Below are 27,466 nucleotides of genomic sequence, written 5' to 3' on the forward strand. Positions count from 1 at the left end.
AATATTTTGATTTTGTTGTTTAAATGTATGTATGGGTCCATCATTTGATTCAGTAATACCAAACTCATTCAAATTGAAAAATGTGGCTTCTGGTGGTAAATATTCTTATACCATTAAACTGCGATTGAGATTAATTGATCACAAATTCTCTAATTAATTAGATTTTTTAGATTGAATTATATGAATGAATATATACTTTTTTTTGGCTCACTTATTGGTTGTGGATCATGTGCATAATGACAATATGACAATAACACGCATTGTATTTGATCATCAAGTTTTCTTTTTTTTTTTTTCCATTGCAGTCACATGATTCCATTGTCCAAATTTTAAAATGTTACCAAAACATGGGTGGCAATACAGCAGTTCGAGGTCTCCAGTGATGTGATGGCAAACTGCTTTGCTCTCTTGAATAGCCACCTTGATTTGAAGTTGGAGAAATTCGTGAAGACCATCAAGCATTACATGCCTTGTGCTGCTTCCTCATCCTGGGAAGGAACAGACGGCTGGGAAGTATTTCCATCCATTTCCACTCGTTTTTTCAGAATTTTCAGACACTTGTCGAGCCTTTTGATAAAAAGTGTCACATCTTGGCGAGAAATGCCCATGGCTGAGGCAGCATTGAGGTATGGACATGGATAAGAATCATAATGACTCATGAAGCCATGAAACGTGTGTCCGTTGATGGTTTGCTTCTTCCCCAGTGGTACAGCTCTAGACAAAAACACCTCTGCATTAATGTACAACACAAGTAGCTAGATGCCAAGTAAATATTTACATTTACAGTGTCTTGCATGAGGAGTCTAACTTGTAGTGCAATGCTTACATAAACTATACATCACAATACCCAAAATGATCAAAGAGCCATATTGGCCCCCCAAAAAACAAAGTATATTTTTAAGTGTATATTAAGGCATGAAGTGTATATAACATTTCTGATACCAGTAGAAAAAACGATTTTCGAGCGACTTGTGTTACCTGCATTGCAGATCGATTTAAATAAATATGTCGAGGGTTAGGGTTAGTAGTGCAGATATCTCACACACATAAAAATTATGCCGACCATGTTAAACGACTTTCATGTAACTCCATGTGCTCCGGCAACATGAAGAGAGCGCAGGACAGCAGAAATCTGCCTTGTGCTGTGCTCCTGTCATCACAATCATTGATGTTGTGATGTCTCACGCATGTCTACTGTTATTACTTGAGAACCCCATCTTTCTTCTTCACACTACACTGCTGCCTTCTTCTCACTTTCTTCATCTGACCAGCCTTAAGTCTTTTCAGGACCTCTGGAGTTAAACTAGTTAATGATTGCCGTCTGAAACAGCTTCGTGCTGCCAGCCAACTTAGACTGTTCCTCCTCTAGGGTCATAGGAACTAAAACGAAGGTGAACTACTCGTAGTTTGATTTGCACTGTGGTCCATTTAAACCGTGAGAACATGACACAATTGGACTCAGCTAAATTTCTGCATTTCCTAGAACACATACCTAGCCTCAGATTAAAGGCAGAGGATTTTTATCCGAGAATCAGAGAAGTAGAACAACTTATTGGATTTCAATCATTGTCATGAAAATAAAATTGATGTGTGATGCGTCACCATGACACCACTTGCACTTTCTGCCTCATTCTCCGAAGAGATCGCCATTTGTACCTTGCTCCCGAAACTTGGCGCGTGAATAGCATGGAGCCGAGCTCACCCACAGCAGAGTTGCAGCCCTCATGCAAACTTTCCAAAGACATGGCTGCAGAAATGAACACAATCATAATTCACTGTGAACATAGAAAAGAAGATTATTACGATACTAACCCAGAGAGATGGGATTGTGTGGGGTGTGGAGCAGTCTTTCACCATGTGCGGAGGCCAGTATCTTGAGCTCATCAAACAGGACAGAGTACATCTCCTAAATTAGTTACATGAAGAAATAGAAGCTGCAGCAATAATGAACACAAAAGGGCAACAGTTTTGGTTATGCATTATATTGTTGTAGATCACTCAACTGTGTCTTGCACAGGCAGATCAACCAGATTTTCTGAACTCTTTGTGGATACTGATCAAGGGGTTTAGGGAAAAAAAACTACAAGAATGAGACTGCCTACTGAACTGGCATTGAATTGCAGTATGCATGCTTAAAATTGGAGTCAAACTTCTCCCCCCTCACGAATGGTGCACAGAAGATAACTGCATATATGTTGCGTGCATTTTAACTTTGATTTGAAGTGCATTCATAACAATCGTAACTGCTGAAAGGTTTATCAATGCTTTCTCAGTAGGTCAAAACAACATAGCACAAAGAGTGCCACAGCACATACAGTAAGTAGACTGAATATCAGAAAACAAGGGTGCGGGGAGACAAGTCATAAATTCCTCACCAAGTGCTCCTTTTCCAGAAGCCCTTGGCACACATTCACGGAACTGAGTCACACTCAGGTAGGTATTTCTGTGCATTGCATCCATGTGTGCTGCTTCATTCCTATATCCAAATCAGAACTTAATCTGCCAATTTCTCGTTTTCACCTGCGATCACCAGGCCACATCTTCAACCACGTTCTGAACAGTTCATTCTCCGATCACTTGTGCTGAAACTGGCATTCTCACATTTTTCCATTGTTTGATATTTTCCAGTTATTTTGCCACACTTGCAGCACATTACACTACAAGCATCCGGTCTCACAACTTGCACCACTTGGGCTGTGAACCATTACGCAATAATTCAATCAAAATAAAATTGTGAAAAACAATGTTTTTGTTGCATCAGGTTTACATATTTATATTGCCTGTGAACACAGAAGTAAATGTTTTGTTTCGGCCATTTCACACCTGAATTGTCACAAAATTACTTCCCATGGTTTTTAAACGACCTGTGAAGTCTTCCTCTTCGCTTGTCCTCACAGTGCAAAATGTCCTTACAAGGATGTGTTTAGCCAAGGATTGGTCCTTCAAATTTCTGTCCTTGTTAGAACGTTGTGAAGTTTGTCATTGCCATAATGCTTTCCCCAGCCTCTCACCGTTAACCTCACCATCCAAAACAAATAGCTAACCTTAACCAGGACTCAAACTTCAACTCAATTATAATGAATTACTTTTACTGAAGTTTTAAACCGCTAGGGATGGGGATAACTTTAATTGTTGCGATCGAGAAGGCAGCGTTGGTAGATCACAGGGATAGATTTATTATATATTTATAAGCCATTTTGTAAGTGGCTAGTGAGCTGAAAAAGTCTGCCCAATTCTGCTCTGAACTTTGTGCGGACAGGCGAAGACTTGGTACAGTACTCACAACATTGCAACACACGTGCACGCACATGCCCATGCACACAGCTCATGTGACCTTTCTTTCTGCCATCAGCTTCTTGTAACCACTGGCCCCAAGTGTGAGGAGGGTAATGAGGACATCAAGGGACGGAGATGCAGAGGCTCGACCTGCACAGACCCACACTGACCATTAGTGTTTTTTTTCTGCAATGTCAATAATGAATTGATTGATTAAATTCTACATTGCAGAACAATATTTCACTGAAAATTCTGACACCGACACAGAAAAAATTATGCCTCACTGACATTTGAATGGCAGTAGTACTCACCAGGATACATTTCACTTATCCGTTGAATGAAGGACTCATCAAAGCCTGCTATTATGGCGCCACCTACTGGAACCAAAAAGTTTTTGTCCAAGCTTTGTACAAAAGCATCAACTCTTCCCACTTGATGGCCCTTTGGAAAAACATGGAAAGAATTAGAAAAACTCGTGTCTAAATGCCAAAAATTAGTTGGACAAAAATGTTTATTATGGGAAATTCTCCGTCTTCTGTGGTCCTGTAGGAAGAGTTGATTTTTTTTTAAGTCATAGAATATGTATGAAAAACATAACATAGCATAGCTTTTGTCACCTCTAGTTCTATACAAAGTTTCGGATAATTAGGAATTAGATCATATAAGATCCAGAATTAACACTATTTAAAATTAGTTTGTTCCAGGTTTCACGTTGCCAAGAACAAAACTTGTGTCATGTATTTTGTTATTACTGATCGTTGAGCACCGTGAAGGAGAGTAGGAATGAGACGTTCGCAGGGAATTTCAACTCCTAAGTTTCTGAATAGCAATAAATAATATAAATAATACAACGTTGTCACTTTTTTTCCATCTGTTTTCTATAGAGCCCTGCATGTGACATGCATGACTATTTTTTTTTTATCCCGAGGTACCGTGACAATTAGTATGTCGAGATATTTTTTATCTCGAAACACAATCTTAAATGTTAGCGCATGCGCAACTGCCTCTCTGGCAAAGCATTTGGTATACATCCACCTGTAAAACACTATGTCTCCCATGGCTTCGCAACTGCTCGTCAACGCTGTCATTCATTGTCTGCAAATCAGTGCATTTTGAACACTCTGATCAAGTGCTTTGTCAAAATAATACATGTGGCTAAGCTATACGTGTTGGGATTTACATGCATAACTGTTATCTTGTGATAATTTGTATCCCGAGATCATTTTTATCTCGGGATAAAAAAAAAATAAAGTCATGCATGTCACTTCCACATAAAGTCCACATAAAATATTATTTTGAGTAGAAGGCACTTGATCAGAGTGCTAAAAATGCACTGACTTGCAGACAGTGAATGACAACGTTGACAAACAGTTACAAAGCCATGGGAGACATAGTGGTCACAGGAGGATGTATACAAAACGCTTTGCCACAGAGGCAGTTATGCATGCGCTGACATTTACGACTGTATCTTTATCTGAGGATAATTTTTATCTCGGGATAAAAAATAAATAAATAAATAAAAGTCATGCATGTCACATCCAAAAAACTAAACACATGCATGTCACTTCCAGGGCTCTGTAGTTTTCTGTGTCTTGGTTGAACAACAGAATTGCCTCAACCACTGATGTAAAGTTTACATCAGCGTCAGAAAGCTTGACATCTAGTGAAACCATTGAACTGGAGTTCAATTAAATTTTAATATCACTATAAAATATCCAATAGAACCACCCATTTCCTTTACTCTGATTGATTACTTGAGGTAATCATAGAAGGAATAAGACTAAGACTATCAAAAACTAAGAGATAGAATTGTCACTACATCACAATTTCGAGAAAAAAATGGTAATAATGAAATAAGGAGCCAAGTAAAGAAATTGACTGTTAAGAGTAGTTGGTACCTACATGCTGGATGAGATGCATGCACTTAGATGACTGGAGTCCATAAGCGTTGTTCACAATGTGAGGGAGGTCATATTTAGCACACAGTTCAGCTAGTTCCTCAATCCTGACAGACAAGACAGAGATCATCAAGCAGTGGACAACTTTGTTTGGACAGGTTCAATCATGGATTAAATAGTTACATTTATGGAAGTGTCTTTAAGTTGTTTTTTTTTGTCTGGAAATAATACCTGTCTGGGGTCCGCGGGGCGAAGCAGGATGTTGTAGAGTGGACACATAAGATGTTTTGTGGCCCCAGAATCAAGATTTTCTTTTCCACCTCATCTAGATCTGTTCGGAGTTCATCACCAACCAGAACATTTTCCACAACTACTGGCTCAAAACCTGAGAGGCACACACAAACACATGTCATCCTGTTGCCAAGAAGCAAAGACCACCACTACAATCAAGGCACCTGCAGTGATCATCGCTTTGAAGCAGGACTTCTGGTCAATGCGAGGCCAGATGATGTAACGAGCATTAGGTCTCAGAAGGCGAAGAGTCAAAAAGCAAAGCGTCAGACTCATCCCTGTAGCCATAGGTACCACAAAACAACTTGCCACACTGCGGGCACCTGTAACATCGAGATCATTGTTCCTGTTTTCACACATCAGAAGTACAATCATTAACACATTTAAATTACACACCTGATATTTTTATGACATCCAGCACCAATGAGTTGGTCAATTTGTTTAGCAAACTCGACCCAGCAGCTTTGGGCTGAACTGCAGCGATGTCCCCTGATCGGCCAATGCCATGGATGAACCTGTGATTACAAGTCTAAATGCAGGTTCTTGAAAAAGCAGGTAAAAGGGTGCAGGCGTACAGTTTGTGGACAGTCAGCATGGTGGATTGTATGGACAGAATTGAGTCTCTTTTTTGGCAATGTAAATGTATTAAAAGTAGGGATGTCCCGATACCGACACCATTATCAGTACTCGCACTGATAATGGCTTATTTTGCTGAAGCTGTCATCATAAAATACTTGGTCATGACAGCACCCGATACCAACTATATGCAAACCCAGGACGTGGGATTTATGCAACCAGTGTCTCAGTGTTTTACATGGAATATTGCAGAATTTCACAATGTGGCTAACAAACTGTTTTTGTGTGGCAGAGGGAAGTGTGTTTAGGGGAAATCGCATGGAGGGAAGCTCTGGAAGGGATACCACCCAACCAACTACTCGGAGCCCCTCCTCTCGGACTATTTGAAAAAGAAAACAATTTTAGTAAAAATAGATAAAAAGCAACTCCTTATGTCAGTTGATGACCTGTCCCAAGGGGAATGGACTGGGGGCAAGGTTATAGGCTGGTGCCGCGGCTTTGAGCGCCCTGTTTCAAAATCCGAGCTAAAAGCCTATTGTAAAGTTGGTATAGTAAAAAAGTATTGTTTTGGGTCAGGAATTGAACATTTTTGATTGATACCCAGCCCTAGACACCACCAAACAAATTACTTCCAAGTAACAAGTAATGGTGAAGAGGAGGGTGCAAGCAGGTTGGAGAGCGGGTAAAGATGACAAGGTAGCTCTGGGACAAAAGAGCAGCAGCTAAAGCGTTGGTTCTCGACCTTGTTGGACTTACCGAACCTTACCAGTTTCATATGTGCATTCACCAAGTCCTTATTAGGTGAAAAATAAAATATGTTTTTCAAATTCAAGACACAGGTATGTTTTCACTGGTGCACAAAATGAACCATGCATGAATATCACCTTGTTCAAATAACAAAACCAACACGGTGACAGTGTGACTTCTGCTTTGAGATACGAGTTCAGATATGCGTGGCTTCACCTTGGCAAGTGCTGTGGCAGAGGCTCCACTGAACCCCTGAGACCCTTTAGGGTTCAATCGAACCCAGGTTAAGAACCACTGAGGTGAATAGGACAATAGTGAAACCTGCCAGGATGTATGGTTTACAGACAGTAGTTAAAGAAGACCTTCAGGTTTTCATTGGAATGACTTAAGTTCATTTGACATTTTGATGATCCCTGTTTTCTTTGTTGCATGTTGCCCTAATTAATGTTAAGGGTGGAAACAGGGACTAATATAATTATAAGGTTCATTCATTCATTCGCGTAAGAGATTATTAAAAATGAATCCATAAAACATCATACTTTCTATGACTGGCCTCTTCTGAAATGATACAGAATAAATATTTTGAAAGAATCAGTGTACCTGTAATGTCGTCTGGCCACCAGACTGGATGTGACACGACCTTCTCTTTCCCCAACACCACAGTTGCCAAGGAAATTGTTGCTGTCCATCATTGCCAGTTCACTGAGAAAGAGCTCAATGGTGCTCTCCTCCCAACCATCTTCAGGACATTTCCTCTAAAAATACACAAAAAGCATCACTCACCAAATTTTCATTGGGTTTTGGTAGAAAAACATTTAATCTACCTGCTCCAAAAACTGTCTTATGAGTTGCTCATGACCACGTCGGGCCTGACAACCTTGACGGATGTAGGAGGGTGAGACAATCTTTTCACACAAGCTGAAAGTATCTTTGTTCATGTCTACACACAGAGACAAATCACACAATCATTTATGATGTCATTACTTATCTGTCACGAGCGGATGTGTCAATACACCACATCACCAGTACAATACTTTTGATTGAATGACCATGCTAATAAACAAATAAGCAATGGCAGCAGAACACGTCAGACAGAATCAGAATAAAAATCAATGCACTCTCTGGAACTAAACATTACTGAAATGTGCATTTCATGCAGGCCTTTCATAGAAACATAGGAAAAACAAAACAGACAGAAAGAAGAGAGATACTTATACCGATAATTAACACAGCAAAACAAAGCCGAGTCGCTTAATGAGGCAGAGCGTGGGGTACTAACATCAAAAATCGTTGGCGCTCGTCTTGATGACGTTTGGCAACTTTCTCAGCCGGCCATTTCCGCCAATGACTGATGGCGTCATATATTATGTTTACTTTACCATGAAAAAAAGGCAGAACCCGTCTGTTGCAACTCACCATTGACGTCTGGGATATGATACATACGCAAAAAGTAAATACAATATTCAGAGGCTTGCTGACGGTGTACATACCACTTGCCACTGACAGACGTCACTGCCTGATGTAGGCTGTCGACAGCTACTACTGCCCTTGTCACTGCCCTATTTGCTTCTTCATCCCGTTTTGCTTCCAGGGCTCAGGCCTATGACGCCATTTCCTGTCCGCATGCGCACATTGGTATTTCAAGACGTAATTTACTGAGTATATACTAATATTAACTGAGACCTCGTAGGCAAGATAGAAAACTGCATGCAAATTGCACAGAAAGATCCAATTATTTTATCTGAAATCTCGTTAAAATATCCGAATTGTTGAATACAAGTCAAATGTAGTGATATATATATATATATATATATATATATATATATATATATATATAAAATAAGGTTAAAATACAGTTAATACGTCGGCGTATTACTTTAGTAATTCAAATTCTGCTTCTCTTGATGAAAAACGAGTGTGTAGTGAGGCGTGGCGTAATGACGTTGCTAATTTTATTCTAATTTATGTGTCAAGCAGCTACACTCGTGCATTACGGCTTGAAATATCAATGTGCGCATGCGGACAGGAAATGGCGTCATAGGCCTGAGCCCTCGAAGCAAAACGGGTGAAACAAGTGAAACACTTGTAAAAAACTTGTAAAACAAGTGTCGTCGTGACAAGGGCAGTGACAACGCGGACCACATCAGGCAGTGACATGCGCAATCTCTGGTTCCAGCGCCGAAATTTCCGGCGGACCACATCATTCTTTAATATTGCGCATGAAATCAGAATGGTCTCCACAGTAGGCACTTATACATATCCAGAAACATTTTTATTCATTTACCAGGGAAAATCTGCAGTTTTCACCCCTACCAAATCGGTCCTACCACTTCCGCGATAATGAAGAAAAACAAAGCCCCGTACATGTCAGCCAATCACGACGCGTTGTTCCTCAGACTGCGGAGAAGAACGGACATACACTTCGCAAACGATTCGATGACAAACGTCGTATTTTGTGGAAATAAATGCTAAGTAAACGGTAGAAAGCGCCTTCAATTTCCTCTGGCTCATTAAAACATGTTTTAAAAAAATGATATCATATGCCGGATGTGACGTAATCACTCCGCGGCAAGTAGGACACATTTGGTAAGCGGACACATTTGGTACATATACCGGACCAGATCAGGCAGTCTCAAGTGTCCAGGGAGTGACATGCGCGATTATCGGAGCCAACCATAAACGCATGCGCTTTTTAGATAAACGTCACACGGAAGGTGGTCGGGCATGATATCGCATACACTTCGTAAGTACTTGGCTTCGCTCGCGGTTTTTGTTTCCCGTTTGGTGAATTGGTTGAATTTATAGAAAATGGAAAGGCAAAAAATCCAAGACTATGCGTAAACAAGTACGGAACTAGTTCTTGAAGGGCCGCGCATTTTAACGGATTATTCAAACAATTACCAGGCAGCTGTTACATCATCAATTGGTTTCGAGTTCTGTGAGGGAAGCCACGATTATCATTGATTTGATTGGAAAATTACCGATTACATTATAAAAGCGTGAGTAAATTGATAAGTAGTTGAAGTTACCATAGCATGTTGTTACCGTTTTATTAGCAATAGCTCCAGTTAATGTTTAACCTTAGACTTCAGCCTTGAGTGGCGATCGAGACGTTATGCAAAGTGTCCTCGAAAAATTGTACTTTACCCGCAACTCAATACATGTATTCACAATCGCACTGGGAAAAATATATATATATTTTGAACCCGTACTGAGTCATCGTTCGTTTCTGATGTCAACATGGCCTAATACATCAACGGTGCTATTATTTACGACACACGCACGCGCTTGTATTTGCTATCCCTTTGAGGACATAGTGAGGTTTCTCATTGCCCTAATGCTTTCCTTAGCCTCTCTCCCTCAACGTAACCATCCAAAACACATGGCTAACCTTAACCATGACTCTGAACCAAACTGAAACCCAATCATAATCACCTCGTTATTTTGTCTTCATCCTCAAATTAAGGTTTAGACAATTTTCCAGTGATTTGTGCACCTTTTCAATGCAGGTTCAGTGTGACGACACATACATTCTCATCATCATGATTCCTGGAAATGTGACGAATCCGTTTGACCACGTACTTGAACCTTTGGACCCAGAAATCCCAGGGCATCAATTTTACAATCTGACCAAACTTGGAGATCCCAGATATGGTAATGTACAATATTTTAAAATGTTGAGATGTTTCTTGGTGGAAATTTTAGTCCAAGTTTCAAACAGTGAAGCAGACATGTTTTCTGTGTGCATAACGCCTCTTGTCGTTTTCACAGACCGTCTACCCTTCTCTATCAGAGTCCTTCTTGAGTCTGCAATCAGGAACTGCGATGGGTTTTTAGTGAAGTGCTCGGATGTGGAGAGTATATTTAACTGGAAGCAAACCCAGACACAAAGAGTTGAGGTTCCTTTCAAGCCGTCTCGTGTCATACTACAGGACTTCACGTAAGTTAGAAGAAAAAGAAAGATACGTACAAATGATTATTACTGTCAATGAAATAAAAATAGGTCAACATACAGTATGAACCCTCACAATGCAAGATCATATAGATCATATTATATTAAGATCATATATATATATATATATATATATATATATATATATATATATATATATATATATATATATATATATATATATATATATATATATATATATATATATATATATATAAATAATAGGAGGAAACCAGGACCTACTCCACCAGCGTAGGATCTGACAATGGGTTCAAGGATTTCATCTTGATACCTTATGGCAGTCAATGAACCATTTCCTATGCAGTAGAGGTCTGTGCGTCCCTCCATAGATATGCCCCCCCAGACCATTACTGACCCACCACCAAACCTGTCATGTTGAACGACGTTGCAGGCAGCATAACGTTCCCCTTGTCTTCTCCAGACTGTTTCACGTCTATCGCAGGTGCTCAGGGTGAACCTGCTCTCATTTGGGGGGAAAAAACCAGGGCGCCAGTGGTGGACTTGCTCATTCTGGTGTTCTTGAGCAAATGCCAGTCGAGCTCCATGGTGCTGGAGGTCATTCTGTAGGGCACGAGCAGTGCTCAGCCTGTTCCGCCTTATAACCCTCTAGCCCTCATACCGCCAGTAGAGATAATTACTCAAGCCAAAACCGGCACGAGTGGAAAACCAGCCAAGATCAGGAGGGAGAAACTTCAAATGACCTCCACATGTAAAACCAGTCCTGTTTTGAGGGTTTTGTAATTGTTGCCACTGTAGTGCACCTGTTGTAATTCCATGAACACCAATACAGCTGAAAGTGATTAACAATGCCCTCATCTGCTTAGCCAACCAGAAAATTATCAGACAGGTTTCATTGATTTCATGCCAGGCCCAATAAAAAAGAAATCGTATATGCCGGATGTGACGTGTGTGTATATATATATATAGTCTCCCTTTTAAACCTGTTCTCAGGGGTGTTCCTGCTGTTGTGGACTTAGCTGCCATGCGTGATGCTGTAAAGAAACTAGGTGGGGATCCTGAGAAGATAAATCCAGTTTGTCCTGTTGACCTTGTCATCGACCATTCCATCCAAGTGGACTTTAATAGAATGTAAGTTAGCTGTGGCACCACCAAGGTCTTTGAAAGTCAAAATAATATATTTTCTTTGTTCTTCATCCAAAAGGTCTGATAGTCTTGAGAAAAACGAGAATTTAGAGTTTGATCGCAACAAGGAGAGATTTGAATTTTTGAAGGTTTGAAACTTGTAATATATTTTTGGTGGTTTCCAAATGTATTTCAACCCATGATGTTCCTCTACACAGTGGGGCTCAAAAGCATTCCAGAATATGCGGATAATTCCCCCCGGCTCCGGAATCGTTCATCAGGTCAATCTGGAGTACCTGGCCCATGTGGTATTTAACCACGATGACCTCTTTTATCCTGACAGCCTTGTAGGCACAGATTCCCACACCACCATGATTGATGGCCTTGGTGTTTTGGGATGGGGTAAGCCAATGTAACAAGTTGACTATGCCTACTATTTGGAACATTTTACTACAGCTCACTTTGTTATTCTTTTGTGTGTCTGGATCCTCTTTAATCTAACCCACAGCTGTATCCTTCTTAATGCCAGACTATGAATCTGCCTGCTGTGTCCAAATTGAGGGATTTGGTCACTTATCTCATCATTCATATCGACTCTCGGGTCATATTTTGCTCAGTCAAGCTTAAGGTTTTCCAGTTTATGAATACAAATATTTTTAAATGCAACCTTTCTTTTTTTCCCCTCAACAAACTATGTTGTTCCAATGCTTGTTTGGGTTTAATGTAGGTGCTGTCAATGATGAAAATCAGTCAATGATGACTGTTGGTGCTGTAAAAATGATAGTAAATGTAAACATTTACATTTACAATGTAAAAATGATAGTAAATGTCGGGTAATAACAGTTTCAATTAACCCTAAGCGTTTATGGTGTTAGGTTTTGGTTTACTCAGAAACTATGTATAGTTTCAAATGAATGTATTCATAGTATTAATGGACAGCATCTCACAAATAATGTCTTAATTGGAAATTATTTTTTGTCTCTGCTGTCGGGAGAGACCCCTATCAACAGAATTGAGATCTGGACGGTTTCATGATTTTTTTGAAAGTGTGGCTCAGTTGGGTATTTTTAATATGTCCTTACAAAGTTGGTCACGTTGATGTTGTTGTTGTTGTTGTTGTGAAGTGAATATGAATGTGACTTTTTTCCGATAGGCTTATATTATACAACTCTATTAATACTTTAGTAAAAGTGACCTGAGTAACCACAAAATAATTCACTCAAGTATAGAACAGCTACCTAGAAACACACACACAAACCAGATGCTCTTTGTTACTCTCTCACTCCGGTATTAGAATAACTGTCTGTATTATCTCCATAACTTTCTCAAGGTGTTGGTGGAATTGAAGCAGAGGCTGTGATGCTTGGGCAGCCTATCAGTATGGTTCTCCCAGAAGTGGTGGGATACAAGTTGTATGGCACACCTGATAAGTTGATCACGTCCACTGACATTGTCCTCACTATTACCAAGGTACAGTAATACTTTATTTTCACTTGTGCTTTGTGCCATTACTGAAGTTGTACTTCCCCCCTTGTAGCACCTGCGCCAGTTTGGTGTTGTTGGAAAGTTTGTAGAATTCTTTGGCCCAGGTGTGACTCAGTTATCCATTGCTGATCGAGCTACTATTGCCAACATGTGTCCTGAATATGGAGCCACAGCAGCCTTTTTCCCTGTCGATAGCATCAGTATCCAATACCTCCAACAAACTGGTAAGTCATTTGACCATATTCAAGAAAATTGACCCCGGCTATTTCATTCCAAAGGAGTTTTAATCATATATAATATAATCGTGTAAGGTAATCCTCTAACTTTTGTGGACTGAGATACATTGGCTGTCAGGCAGCGCATCAATTCTTCCTGCAGTACAATCCACTTGGGAGAAGATGACTGGAGAGAGATACACAACTGAATTTTGATATCACAGAAGGCTTAAGAGGGAGTGCAGAACTCATAACTTTCAATTTGTATTCTTCCATCATATTTCAAATGCAGTATTTTTTCAGAACCCATTATTTATAGAACATCCAACACAACTCGTATGGCAATTGTGAAAACTGTGAAGACAAAAATAAAACATTTTTTTGGGTATTTGTTTTCAAGACTTTTTAAATGACACCTGTCATATTCTAGGGCGGGAGGCAGAAAAGCTTTCTTACATTGAAAAATACCTGAGGTCTGTGAGGATGTTCCGGGACTACACTAACACTGCCCAAGATCCTGATTTCACTCAGGTATGGCATTATTTCCTGACAAAATGCTCATCTACCATCTTTTCAACTTAACATTTCTGAAAATGTTTTCTTTCTGTTCTCAGGTTGTGGAACTTGATTTAAGCACAGTGGTTCCTTGCTGCAGTGGTCCTAAACGCCCCCAAGACAGAATTCCAGTGGCCAACATGAAAATAGACTTTGAAAACTGTCTTGGAGCAATGGTCAGTACTTCCGTCTTCCCTTGCTAAAGTGATTTACACTGATTGACGTAATTCGTTTATAAACCGTATACGTATTAATGCCTGAAAATGATTGGTTTTAATGAAGATAAAAAATATAGTTGAGGCCAACTCACCATTATCATTTCATAACTTAACTTACATTTTTAGCCACAGCTGCCCTTGGCAGGCTGATGGAAGTATGGCTGTCAATGTGTGCCGGACAGGCCTTCTGACCACCCTGATCATTTGTAAATGCTCACGGGAGTGTAGGTGGTCGATGCACCTTGCCTGGTCAACATTCCTATCAGAGCTCAGTGAAAGTGTTATTGGTCCCTCATCAATTGTGCACTTGGTACAAAACGTTACATTTCCTCTCAGGCATGAGAAACCCTCACCTTTTTCAAAATTTGCCATTTTGAAGCCCTAACAGGTGACTTACAAGAATTGTGTAGATTCAGTGAGATTATTATTATTTATTTTTATTAACCTTTTTGTAGGACTGATGAACGTCTCCTAAAATGATGATGAATTATAATTATCTGCAGTGACCTAAGCTTAACTGTTGTGAGCGTGTTTCCAAGAGCAAGGGATTTTTGACAAAAATGCTATCCTTGTGAGGACTGTGTGAATTTGTGGGGCATTTGGTTGGACCCCATGAGGTTAAGCAACAATTGGGTTTAGGTTTGGTTTAGAGTACTGGTTAAAGTTAACCATTTGTTTTGGATGGCTAAGTTCAGGGTGAGAGGCTGGGGAAAACATTTTGTCAGTGAGAAACCTCACAATGTCCCGATAAGGATACAAAAACAAATGTGTGTTTGTTTGTGTGTATAATATGTTTGTGTGTGTGTAAATTTCATGTATTGCTTGTCCCCTTTCAGCAAGGCTTCAAAGGTTTCCAGGTGGCTCCTGGAAATCACAATGCAGAGGTGGAATTCCTTTTTAATGGAAACCAATACAAGTTAAGTCATGGCTCCGTAGTTATAGCTGCCATCACAAGCTGCACAAACACCAGCAACCCATCTGTCATGCTTGGAGCAGGTGAAAGGCACCTCATCTTTCTTGCAATTTGTCAAAGTTGTTGCCATTAAAACCATGTCTTCCAGGACTTCTTGCTAAGAAGGCCGTTGCGCTGGGTATGACTGTGAAGCCGTACATAAAAACTAGCCTTTCACCTGGCAGTGGCGTGGTCACCTATTACTTGAAAGAGAGCGGTGTAATGGACTACCTACACCAGCTTGGGTGAGCTCTTCTCATTTTAACAAATCATTCTGTCTCCAAGTAATTGCAAAAAAGAAGCCTACAGTGAACTGCTGAATATGACTATTTTGTCAAAAAAGGGAAAGATGTGTATTTCAAACTCAAAAATTCACTTTTGTATTCGTATGTCCTTGTGAAAATCAGAACCTGGGCTTGGTTCATTACTTTGGTGACAGTGAAACTGGAAGCCTTGAGTCTAATCAGACATTTTTCCAGACATACTCTGTAATTGTAAATTGGTATGATCTGTTTATTTCTTTCGTTTAAAGTCGAAAAACGGCAGAACCAATCTGTCGCATCTCAACTGTAGAAATCATGACTTGTCAGTTGTGGGGAAATACATTATTGTCTATCTATTGATTTGACTTGATTGATCAAGAAGCAAGAAAAAAAGTCATCACATGAAACAATTGTGTGACTCTGGGGAAAATAAGGCTACTGCCCTGGTTGTCTCAATTTTGTGAATTAAATATTTTCAGGGGCTTGTGATGTAATGTTGGTTTTCACATGGACTGTTAGCTTATTCCAGGTGAATATAATAATTAGGCTATAGCTGGGCATGTACACAGTCATTGATGGGTAAAATCAATTTATTGAAAAAAATGAAATGGACATGTACACCAAGTCTACCTCGATATTGATGAGTTCGTCTTGAGAGATCGTGTTTGATAAGACAGTGTTCAATCAGACAGTATTTAGCCCTCTCCTAATTTCATTTTTCCTCCAGCTTTGAGGTTGTTGGCTACGGCTGCATGACCTGTATTGGGAACAGTGGGCCACTGCCTGAGCCAGTTGTGGAAGCCATCACACAGGTATTGTCTCCAAATTTTTAATCCATTCAATGAATCATTCAAATATATGGTGTTAAAACATCAAATATAGAAATATTGAGTGGCATAACTTCAGTAGAAGCAGTCAAGGTGTTCATCAGCCTGTTCCTGTTGTGTTTGTGTCGTCGTGTTCCTGAGCAAGACACTTAACCCTGCGTCGCAGCCTACTGCAGCCAGTGACTCAGTGTAAAGCGCTTTGGTTGCTGGATAAGCATAAGAAGCACTATACAGACCTGATCAAAATCTTAAGACCAGTTGAAAAATAGCTGGAATTTACCTTTTGCACATTTGGATATTATTGAGGTTTTAAGAACAGCTACAATATGCAAAACTAAGAAGGCAGAGTGTGGCAAGCACTTTGAAAATGTAATTTATTGAAAAAAAACAAGTAAACTGAAATCGGCTGTTTATCTGCTGATCAAAAGTTTAAGACCATCGCTCAAAAAGTTACCAAAAACTCCCCAAACCAGAACAAAAAAAATCTCAGTAGGACTCAGTGATGAATAGCTCCACTGTTCTTGTTAATCACTTGAAAATTTTTTTTGGGCATGCCTGATGCGAGTGTTACCAGGAGGCCATTGGGCATATTGTTCCGAGTGGTGATGATGGCTTCACGAAGGGCATCAATTGTCTGGAACCGATGGCCATTTTTATAAACTTCCATTGCCATTCATCCCCAAATGTTGTCTACGGGATTTAAATCAGGGGAACATGCGGGGTGGTCCAATAGAGTGATGTCATTCTCCCCGAAGAGGTCCTTGGTCAAGCGAGCATTGTGTCCTGTTCAAAAAGCAGCTGTTACCACATGGACGAGGGCATGTCATGGCAGTGATGTTGGAAACCATCTGGACCGTCAAGGTTACATGTTTTTCCCATCAGAAAATAAAACACTTTTCCACCTTTCAATGTCCCATGTTTGATGCTCCCTGGCCAAGTCCAAACAGGCAGTTTCGTGGTATTGAAGGAGACAAGGTCTTTGAATTCGTTTTTGTTTTTTGAAACCCATTTCCCGCAGATGCCGTCTGATGGTTATAGCGCAGCAGTCAGCAACAGTAAGGGCCTTCATTTGGGTCAAGGACCACCCTGTGTCTTGACGGACAGCTGATCGGATCCTCTGGCTCAGTGCACGTGTAATTTATTTGGGTCTTGACTTTTTTGTTCCACAATGCTCAGGATCTTTCAAAAAATTTAGAATCACTGTTTTGCTGTGCCCAACCTCAGCAGCAATGGCATGCTGCGAGAAGCCTGGCTTATGCAGCTCAATGATGCAGCCATGTCTTTGGCTTTTATAGCCTGTGGTCTTAAAAGTGATAAACCTAAAACCTAGTTTCAGTTTATTTCTGGAATTACAAGTTCCAAATGTTTGTTTTTTTTGTCTCACCCCCCCTTCTTGCTTTTGCATATTGTAGCTCTACTTAAAACCTAATTAAATTCTAAATGTGCAAAATGCATATTTTAGCAATTTTTCAACTGGTTTTAAGATTTTTATCAAGTCTGTATTACCAGCTGATGACAGGCTTTCATATTTGCACAGACGTGGACAAAGACCAACATGCACTTCTCTGTATCATGTCCATCTTCACGTCTGAGGTGCAGTTTGTTTGCTGTTCCAGGGAGATCTGGTGGCTGCAGGTGTTTTGTCAGGAAACAGGAACTTTGAGGGAAGAGTCCATCCTAACACTCGAGCAAACTACCTTGCATCTCCACCACTGGTCATTGCCTATGCCATTGCTGGAACTGTTAGAATTGACTTTGAGAAAGAACCAATTGGTGAGTAAAGGTGAACTAAATTGATTGGGAAGTTTTGAATATATGAAAGATGCGTAATCTGTCACTTTAATCAGTTGCTTTCATTCTTTTCAGGACATAACCACTCAAGTCTAATAAAATCCACTTGGTGTAACCAAGCTGAATAATAGCAATTGCTTGTTTGGTTTTGCTGATTGATTGATGAATTGATCAATTTACATACTGTGTTTAAAAAATTTCCGTAACTGGCCGCATTCAAGTGATCAGTCAAAATATAGCAGCTACCACTCACACGGAAAATGTCAGCTATGCGTCTCATGACCACCCTTATTGTGGTTGTCTTACATTGATGTTGTCCTATATTTATTCTAGCTGCACAATCACTTGACTTTTTTGCATTTGACATTTCTTTGATAACTTTTCTGTCTTTCTGCAATTCGTATCAGTGTAGCTAACACTGGTGAAATCACAACATTGGCCTGGGTGCTGATAGGATATGTAATTCCCTGTGTTTGTTTTGCTCCCTAGCCACCAATCCTGAAGGCAAAGACATCTTTCTACGTGATATCTGGCCAACACGAGAAGAGATTCAGTCTGTGGAAAAAAAGTTTGTAGTTCCATCCATGTTTAAAGAGGTCTATGAGAAAATTGAGGTTGGTCCTTTTTTTGACACATGACAGCATGGGGGATTTTGGCAGGGCTCAGACTTCAGAGAGCGATTTTAGAGTGAATTAACATGCTCATCAGCCACAACTCCTCAAGTCAGTGAAATGCAGACTGACTTGATCTCTGGGAATTATATTCACCGACTCATGCACAGCAAGTACTAATAGTTTGTATCTGTTAACAGTATCTAGTGTAAATAAGTGAATGGTCAAAGGTTGACTGTCTCTATGACAAAACAAAGAACTGTACATGTTCTTAGTCATTATGAGTATAAAAAATATTAATTATATTATAACAAAATATTCTACAACAGTAAATAACAAAGCTCTGCTTGTAGCTCTTGAACATTTCTCAGTGAATGCAGTCAGCATCCCCATGAGACATGGGAGACAGGAACCATTTATTGGCTTCCCACCGATGATGATAAGACAAAAAAAACAAAAACAAATCAGGTGTTTTGCAGTCGCATGCTGGTACCACAGCTGACTTACTAGAGTTTTCCTTTTCTGTATACTTTGATACTAAGCCCATGCACTTTACACTGCATGAAAAGGGCTACATACCACTCTTATCAAATCAAACCTAAAACTGTGATACCAATGCTAATTCTGGACTTACACCAAAGCTGTTTTTTGAACTGTGCGGTGCCACAAATAGAATGAATGCAAAATGCAAACAACTAAACACCAAATGAGCCGCGACGTGGAGACACCGAGCTGCACCACGCTGCTGGAAAGAGGATTAAGTTGAATTTTGCGGCGCGGCAAGCGACCGCAGTTTTGGTCAACTTTCATTTGAAATGATAGTTGATACAGGAAATTATTTCAGAAAGTAAAATAACTTCCGGCTAAATTTCATAAATAAACGTGAAAGATTTTGAATCACATTTAACTTGAGCACCGGCGCATATGCACTAAGCCCTTCTGCTCAGATTTGGATCCCCATCAGATCAATGATCTACACGATTTAAAATTAGTTAGCTTCGCATTTCACGCTTTTATGACCAAAACTATACTTGTGTCATGTATTTAGTATATTATTCATTGTTGATTGTCGTGAAGTCTATTTAATTTTATTGAGCGGAGAGTCAACATGACAGGTTTCTGTGTCACTCGCACAGAATGCTGCAGACTCTGATGATGTCACACATGTAACACATGTGTTTGAAACACAAATCACTCCATATTTTGTCGCTTCACTTGTTTTTGTCTCATTAAATGCATCATCAACATTGTTGCGTTGCAAATCTCGCATGTTTCAAGGAACTGATTACACATTCCCACCGCATCCTGCACTGAGCAGAAACCGCTTTTTGTGTGAGTCGCCTCTTTGAATGATGCGCCGCTGTGCTGCCGCACGCCACAACCGTGTTTGGTGTGAGTCCAGGGTAATGGCAGAGTCACATGCAAAAATATTTATTGCTTTCATTGTTGTTGTTTTTTTCTTTTTCACGGTGAAGTTTGTCACAGGGTTAACACAATAACACATAATTTCAGAAAGTGAATGAACGCTGGAATGCTCTGGAATCTCCGTCAGACAAGTTGTATGCCTGGGACCCAAAGTCAACTTACATCAAGTCACCACCTTTCTTTGATGCTTTGGTAAATATCTGAACTGTTTTTTTCTAAAAGCCAATACATTTACAATTATTCTATGACTTGTATTTGTATGTATGACATTTCATCAGTTGCTAATCTAGCATGCAAAAAAAACAGAAAAGGGGCATGAGTGTGATCCTTATGTTTAGCAATTATCCTTTGTCTAACCAACAGTCGTATACTTTTACAGACTGTCTAAATCTGAAATGGGCTGTTAAATTTGCTAAAGGCCCCACTATAAACTGCAACTATTGTGAGGGACCATCATGCAAAAGGAAAGACGGCGATGACTACAAAACACAGCGGAAAAAATCCAAAGTATATACTGAACAAGGACAAAATGGACCTATGTATTTTGAGGAACAAGAAGCACACAAAAATGGCAAATAAAAAGAAGAAGAAAAAATTGACAAAAAAAATCTTAAAACAAGAATATGTTACTGTTGTTACTGTTGAACGAGTAACTAACTTTCTAAAAAGAAACAGGCTACAAATTGTCCCAAAAAATTACTACATATCAGTTGCAATTTTAGTCTGACCTCATGAGGGCCAAGAAAATACTGGCAAAGGGCCACACTTGGCCCTCAGCCACACTTTAAGTTAGTATGATCTAGAGCTGGTCAATTAATCCAATTTTTATTGGGATTACGATTATGTCTTCCTACGCTCTGCCTGTCAGCGAGAGAGCTCAAGCCTTTACACAGAGTGGGGGTCGTGAATATTAGCCACTGTTAGCTCCCGACTTGGTCGCTTGTTTCAGAAGTGCAGAAATGTATTGAGACAGGGGTGATCAAATCAAGCGCTCCTTGTCATTCATCACGCTGCAGACATGCAGGAACACTGCTAAAATATGAAAGTGACTTCTCTCATGATCTCATGAAAAATAACAAAAAAAAAGCTCAATCAGAACCAGAGAAAACATGCATCCCAGTCAAGTGCCTGCTCAGCTGGAAATATTGTCTCCTGTCTCCACTGTCCTCTAAAGCCAGACCATACAGACTAGTGTTTCTCGAAAGAAAGATTTAACGTACATGATGAAGGTTAAAATTAACTGTTACTAAATAATAATAAACTAAAGTATTTTACGCTTTGTATTATTGTAGTTCATTGTTCAATAAAGTTTGAAAGTTCAATGACAGCAAAATCTTAAATTGAGTTGAATAATCATAGTTTCTTAAGTGTCCAAATTCTTATTATTTAAAGGTATAATAGACTAAACTTAAAAAGTGCACTTACTAGTGCCGCACAGCATCACCCAAACCCTATACAGGTTTGACTTTGAACACGATCGTTAACTCATAATTTTTTTAAGTGTATATTTTTGTATTCATTGTGTACACTAGTGTGTGTGCGTCTGGTTGATCTTCACTTGTGAGGAACTATTCTTGAAGAAACACTGTCCTTGTGAGGACCTTGTGGGTACCATTTGGCTGGCCCCAATTCCAAGCCAATTTTTGGATGAAGCCATCCAAATCACTAGGTCATTAATTTGGTGTATGCTGGGGTTAATGTCCTGGGTAAGTTTAGCCATTTGATTTTGGATGGTTGGGTTAAGGATGAGAGGCTGGGGAGAGCATAATGCTTTCAATGAGCGGTCACCTTGAGAAATACAAACATGTATGTGTGTCTGTGTATGTTTGTACTTGTATAGCTATCCTTGCGGGGACTAATTCTTGGAAACACATTTTGCTTTGCCATAGTTTAAAAATTGAAAAACTTAAAAAAAATAACTCTTCTTAAAACTCAACTGTTTTTGGTTTCTGAACCATATTAATGGGTAGTTTAGTCAACCTTGAATCAAGGTTCCACAAACAACCCGTGTTTGAGGACATCAAAATCCCTTACCCCTTTGGAATGCAGATTACATTATTTACCATGACAAAACGTGAAACAAAATGTCGCTCATCAACTTCTCTTCTGCTGAGAACTTGGTGTTTTGCTGCAAGCAGGTACGCATGTCACAGCGTATGGTGCCCCAGTAACTGACACAGAGGCTTTATGATAGCCGGAGTTCCCGCTCACTCCCAGTAAATTCAACTTGTACTTTTCACTTAACCGTCTTTCTGAAACAGGCGCCTGGTTAAATCTGGTTAGGTTTAGGGTGAGATGCTGGGGAAAGTATTATGTCAATGACATAATACTTTCCCCAGCCACAAAACATAACAGACACAACACAAAACATAACGTATATTTGTGTGTTCTTGTACTTCTATCATTTTGAGTACCTGGATGAGTTTTTAATCAACAGAGTGAGGACATTTTTGCAAAGTGAGGACATTTTGGGCCGGTCCTCACTTTGTCAAGCCTCATTTTGAGGGTTAAAACTCCAAAATAGGTCAGTTATTATAATTGGATTTTAGTTTGGTTAAACGTAAAACTTAAGCTTAGCCATTTGTTTTACATTTTAAGGTTTAGGGTTAATGTATGTCAATGGCAGTCCTCACTAAGATAGGAAGACCGCGTGCGTGCGTGTGCGTGCGTGCGTGCGTGCGTGCGTGCGTGTGTGTGTGTGTGTGTAAACGTGAGTGCGTGCGCACGCATGCCAATCATTGCAGCCTAAGCTTTTTTCTGGGCGTAAAATTGACATTTTTTTCAAGCTAATTATTAAAAACTACGCACAGCAAATTACCAGATAAATACATTTTTAAAATACCCATGGTGTCATTTATTGATTTATTTCATGTCTGTATTATTATTGCTCGGAAAAAGTAGCATTTGCCCTGAGTTGGTGGAACACACATCTATTTTCAATATGTTTCAAAGATAGAGATGAGTGTCTATTGCCAAAATTGATACCATTGAGTTCTCTTAACACACAGTTAATGAGCCATTGAATTTACTCTGGAGTATTTGAATTTGAAACTGACAAATAACAATAACTGAATGAAAGCTACTGGTTAGGTTTTTTTTTTTTTTTTCCCTGCAGACCAGAGAGCTGCATGTTCCAAACGCCATCTGCAATGCACAAGTTCTACTCAACTTTGGTGACTCTGTCACAACAGACCACATTTCTCCTGCAGGAAACATCGCCCGAAACAGTCCAGCGGCTCGTTATTTAACCGAGAAAGGGTGAGTTTTTCTCTTATGAGATTTTGGAGATGTTTCTATCCCCTAACTACATTTTCCTTGGGTTCACTTTTTCTCCCTTTTAAACCTTTACAGCTTAAGTCCCAGAGAGTTTAACTCCTATGGCTCTCGTCGTGGTAATGATGCAGTAATGGCGAGAGGAACTTTCGCCAACATCCGCCTCTTCAACAAGTTTCTAAAAAGGCAGACCCCACAAACCATTTACCTGCCCACAAAAGAAACGGTGAGTGTCAGCCATGACCCCTCTCATGCTTTATGAGAACACTGTCTTGACCCTTGAGCTCATCACGAAAGGAGAATTTAGATAATTATATTTTCAGGGCTCCTGTATTATTATTTATTCTGTATTAAATTCCATGTGTGTTGTGGGTCATAAAGGAAGGAATCTCCTTCTTAATTTTGTTAAAGACATAGTCTCACTCGTAAGCAGCCACAGTTAATGTTCTAAAAGTTCCTAGTGGTCTGTAGCAAGTTCAATCTTCATAAAAAGTGTGCACTGTGCAAATGTGTGATTTTGTTAGTGGCAGTTGAGAGATTTACCGTTGAAGTGATTGAAGTCATTTTCTGCTTTTGGATTGATAAGCAGTTTCTTCAACAACAATCTCTTGGTTATGCAGATGAACTAATGATATTTTGCGCAGAACACAAAGCCCCTGATGGAATGTCACCAATAGGACTATGCTGGGCACCTCAACTTCGACTAATGGTAGCATTGAGTGACTCACAAACACTACTACTACGAGGATTGGTTTTGTAAGGCATCACTAATTGCAAGCAGGTCTTTAATTTGGTTTGTTTTTCATTTTGACATTGTGTTGTGGCACCGTGGAAGGTTTGGTTGAGTGGTCAATGCAGTTTATGTTTTTAATTCTCTTCATCTTTGGTCACTTATACTTTGCTGTCCCATCTGTTGGTACAGATGGATGTTTTCGATGCTGCCAGCAGATATCAGCGGGATGGAGTCCCTCTTTTAATCTTGGCTGGTAAAGAGTATGGCTCTGGGAGCTCAAGAGACTGGGCAGCAAAAGGACCATTTTTACTCGTGAGGGCCCAATGCACAACTTCCAGGTTGATTAAAAAACACTGTCTAATTTCTGGTTGTCTTTAAGGGTGTGAAAGCAGTGCTGGCTGAAAGCTACGAGCGCATCCATCGCAGTAACTTGGTGGGAATGGGAATTATTCCTCTGGAATTTCTTCCAGGTGACACTGCAGACAGCTTGGGGATAACTGGTGAAGAATGTTTCACCATTCACATCCCGGAACAGCTGACACCGAGGATGATTGTGGACGTGAAGGTACATTAAGTAGGGATGCACCGAATTGAGAAATTGTGGCCGAAGCCGAAGGAATTTTAAATGTTTAGTCTAATATCGAAAACCAAAATATCTAATGTGGGGGTAAGGGAATTGGTGATTGGTTGGTGAATCTGCGCAGCTGGGCCGGTATTGCAGTAGCTCTGTCGCACTGTTGTGTGTAAGAGAGAGCTGAGCCAAATTGTAAAGCTCTCTATTTACCGTTCAGTCTTCATCCTTACCCTCACCTATGAGCCTCATGAGCTTTCATGAACCTAAGAAGAAGATCATAGATACAAGCGGCTGAAATGAGTTTTCTCTTAGGGGGTCAGGCGTTTCCCTTCAAGAAAGGCTGAGAAGTTCTGTCACTGGGGAGAAACTCATAGTAAAGCTGCTACTTCTCAACATTGAGAGGTGTCATTTACAGCCATCTTCGAGGAGACAGACAGGTCGACCCAGGAAAATGTGGAGGGATTAAATCTCTTCACTCTGGATCACCCAGTCTGGTGGTTGTTGCCAGGGAGGAGGCCGTTTAGCATGAGCATCTGCAGCTGATGCCTGGCAGCGGATAAGCGCATGAGGATGGATGGACTTTTTTTAAATATTGCATAAATACTCGAGAACAGTTACATTCCTGTTTATCCAACAAGGTAAATGTTTAGATGACTGACTTTTTCAGACATACATCAACGTTCAGTCTTTTGATAGCTTTACACCCCACTACCGTATCCGAATGTTGCCTTTTTTCATTGTTTGGCTACCAAATCTTCATTGCATCCCTTACATTAAGTATAAAAATACCCTTTTTATACTTTGTAATGCAGAGCTCTGTAATTTCTTTTTCTTCCAGATTAACACAGAAAGAACAATTCAAGTACGGATGAGATTTGATACAGATGTGGAGTTGACTTATTTCCAACATGGAGGAATCCTCAACTACATGATCCGCATGATGTCAGAAAAGTAATGCTGATATAGAATAAATTTGCTCACAAATGGTCATCTTCCGACCTAAGACAGATGCAATCTAACTGTTTTGAAGATCATGAATAAATAATGAACTCAATAATTTTTGGTTTATGCTAGTATGTTGATTTTCCACTGAATGCAAACCGATGCTGAACTTGCAAATGACCAAGTCGGGAAAGCTGTGTTCGTCTCATCTTGTGACATTCTTCACCCAAAGCTAGTGGCAAACATAACCTCACATCCAAGACCACTTTCTCGTAAAAGTGAACAGTGACTCAGTGAAGAGATACTGACAGTTGAGAGTGTCATGAGGTCACCACCTGAGACCATACTAAAAAAGTGAAGAAAAATGGCTGCCAAGAACAGTATATTAAATCTCGGTCCACTGTGATTTGCGTGGGCTACTCAATCTTGCATTCGATGTGTTGTTTGAGCTGTGCACTCAGATCTGTTTTGTCTCCAACACTTTCAACAAGTTCTTTTCTGATCACTTTGCCTCGTTTTTGACTCAACTCTTCCACAGCGAAAATTAAAAAAAAAATACCCTGATGCCCTGAGGATGATGGGGCTTTTTTTAATACTATCACTGCTCAAGTGATTGCACTGCTAAGACTGACTTGATTTTTTTTTTCCATCAAATATTGGGAAATATTTATGTCATGGCTAATGCGACAGCTGTCATGGCCATCATGCAAATTTAGAGGACATGCAGTGTAATGTAGATGTTTCCATCTACCATGGAAGATGGATTTTTTGACCCTACCAATCACCAAATTCATTAACAACAGTGCAATAATTTCCAACATGCCATTGGTGGCAACTATAATGCTGTAGCAGATGATATCATGTACAGATACCCAAACCCTTTGCTATCCTTAGCACAAATGTAATTATAGCAGATGTACATGAGCAAATTATCTTTACTAATATCTGCCACTTCTTATATCCACAGACGAAATGTGTATACTTGCGCAATAACGGTGATACATATGAATCCCAAATATACTTGTGGTTAATTTCACCTCCTGTCGTACAATTTGTCACAAATATTTCACATTGTTATGCTCCATTTTCATATCATGGAATGAATTGTTAGTCTCGACAATCCTCCACTATTAAAGAAAAGAATAAGAGGCCACTGAAAATTGAACTGCAATATTTTAATGTTTGAAATATTGTGCAAGACAGTAAACTCACTAGCTGATAATGTATATCTCAAATACAAATGGGAATTTTTCAAGGATTAGCAATTGCACATTGCATAGAGAAAAAGAAGGATGATGTCATAGAAATCGTTATTACAAGCCCCATTTCATATAACACTCTGGGAGAGCATGCTGAAGATCACCTTGGCATTTGAAGGCATTTGAGAGTCAAGAAAGTGAGATGATGAGGGCGGGACGGAGGGAGGTCAAGCAATAATAAGCTAACTATAATAACATGCAATAGGTATGGAGGGGAAAGGGTATGAAAACTATGACACAATGTGACTGTAAGGGAAAAACATATTGACATAAGGAGAAGTGAGCGGCACTTTTTACCAGTTCAGCTCTATTTTTATCAACCCCAGGCCTCCGGTGACTCCTCTGACCATCATCATCATGCCATCCTGCATATTATGCAACCCTCATGTGCAGGAAGTGAGAGTTCCCCTTCAATTTGCCTACCAGGAGAAGGTGGGGGTTGAAGATGCCGTCCTCTATCTCCTCCACTGTGCTCTCACATACCTGGATGTGAAGGGTT

At 39.8% G+C, this 27,466-nt stretch overlaps 2 protein-coding genes across 9 annotated transcripts in view; one reads left to right on the forward strand and one right to left on the reverse strand.

Moving 5' to 3' along the window:
* Positions 1-260: 260 nt before the first annotated feature.
* sepsecs (Sep (O-phosphoserine) tRNA:Sec (selenocysteine) tRNA synthase) overlaps positions 261-27,466 on the reverse strand; it is a 219,394-nt gene continuing 192,188 nt past the window's right edge. Inside the window, exons 2-13 of one of the 7 annotated variants that reach the window (XM_053860437.1) lie at positions 8,279-8,329; positions 7,613-7,728; positions 7,389-7,543; positions 5,862-5,980; positions 5,630-5,788; positions 5,406-5,559; positions 5,179-5,281; positions 3,588-3,819; positions 3,335-3,426; positions 1,813-1,906; positions 1,657-1,747; positions 261-714 (exon numbers count right to left, since the gene is read on the reverse strand). In XM_053860437.1, the coding sequence (XP_053716412.1) occupies positions 462-714; positions 1,657-1,747; positions 1,813-1,906; positions 3,335-3,426; positions 3,588-3,819; positions 5,179-5,281; positions 5,406-5,559; positions 5,630-5,788; positions 5,862-5,980; positions 7,389-7,543; positions 7,613-7,726 (1,566 nt within the window). In that variant the 5' untranslated portion in view covers positions 7,727-7,728; positions 8,279-8,329 and the 3' untranslated portion in view covers positions 261-461. The other 6 variants (XM_053860436.1, XM_053860435.1, XM_053860441.1 and 3 more) reach the window with 6 other exon arrangements.
* aco1 (aconitase 1, soluble) lies at positions 9,368-26,213 on the forward strand. Of its 2 annotated transcripts, none has more exons than XM_053860433.1 (21): positions 9,368-9,531; positions 10,298-10,442; positions 10,560-10,728; positions 11,713-11,850; positions 11,924-11,993; positions 12,063-12,246; positions 13,175-13,314; positions 13,382-13,553; positions 13,975-14,075; positions 14,159-14,275; positions 15,154-15,313; positions 15,379-15,514; positions 16,260-16,344; positions 17,976-18,132; positions 18,640-18,764; positions 20,274-20,378; positions 23,302-23,444; positions 23,538-23,685; positions 24,382-24,504; positions 24,572-24,757; positions 25,605-26,213. In XM_053860433.1, exons 2-21 carry the CDS (start codon positions 10,331-10,333, stop codon positions 25,719-25,721), a joined length of 2,688 nt encoding a protein of 895 aa, XP_053716408.1. In that variant the 5' UTR covers positions 9,368-9,531; positions 10,298-10,330; the 3' UTR covers positions 25,722-26,213. The 2 variants fall into 2 exon arrangements, with proteins under 2 accessions (XP_053716408.1, XP_053716409.1); XM_053860434.1 differs by lacking the exon at positions 9,368-9,531 and adding an exon at positions 9,566-9,787.

Source organism: Synchiropus splendidus, chromosome 3 (genome assembly GCF_027744825.2).
Source record: "Synchiropus splendidus isolate RoL2022-P1 chromosome 3, RoL_Sspl_1.0, whole genome shotgun sequence".
In the NCBI taxonomy this organism is placed as follows: Eukaryota; Metazoa; Chordata; class Actinopteri; order Syngnathiformes; family Callionymidae; genus Synchiropus; species Synchiropus splendidus.

Bases quoted from the DNA above. Each gene is read 5' to 3' on its own strand.
- aco1 (XM_053860433.1), top strand. From the start codon at position 10,331: ATGATTCCTGGAAATGTGACGAATCCGTTTGACCACGTACTTGAACCT. The intron at 18,133-18,639 runs GTGAGTAAAGGT...TTTGCTCCCTAG, and splicing joins CTTTGAGAAAGAACCAATTG to CCACCAATCCTGAAGGCAAA. The intron at 23,686-24,381 runs GTGAGTGTCAGC...CTGTTGGTACAG, and splicing joins ACCTGCCCACAAAAGAAACG to ATGGATGTTTTCGATGCTGC.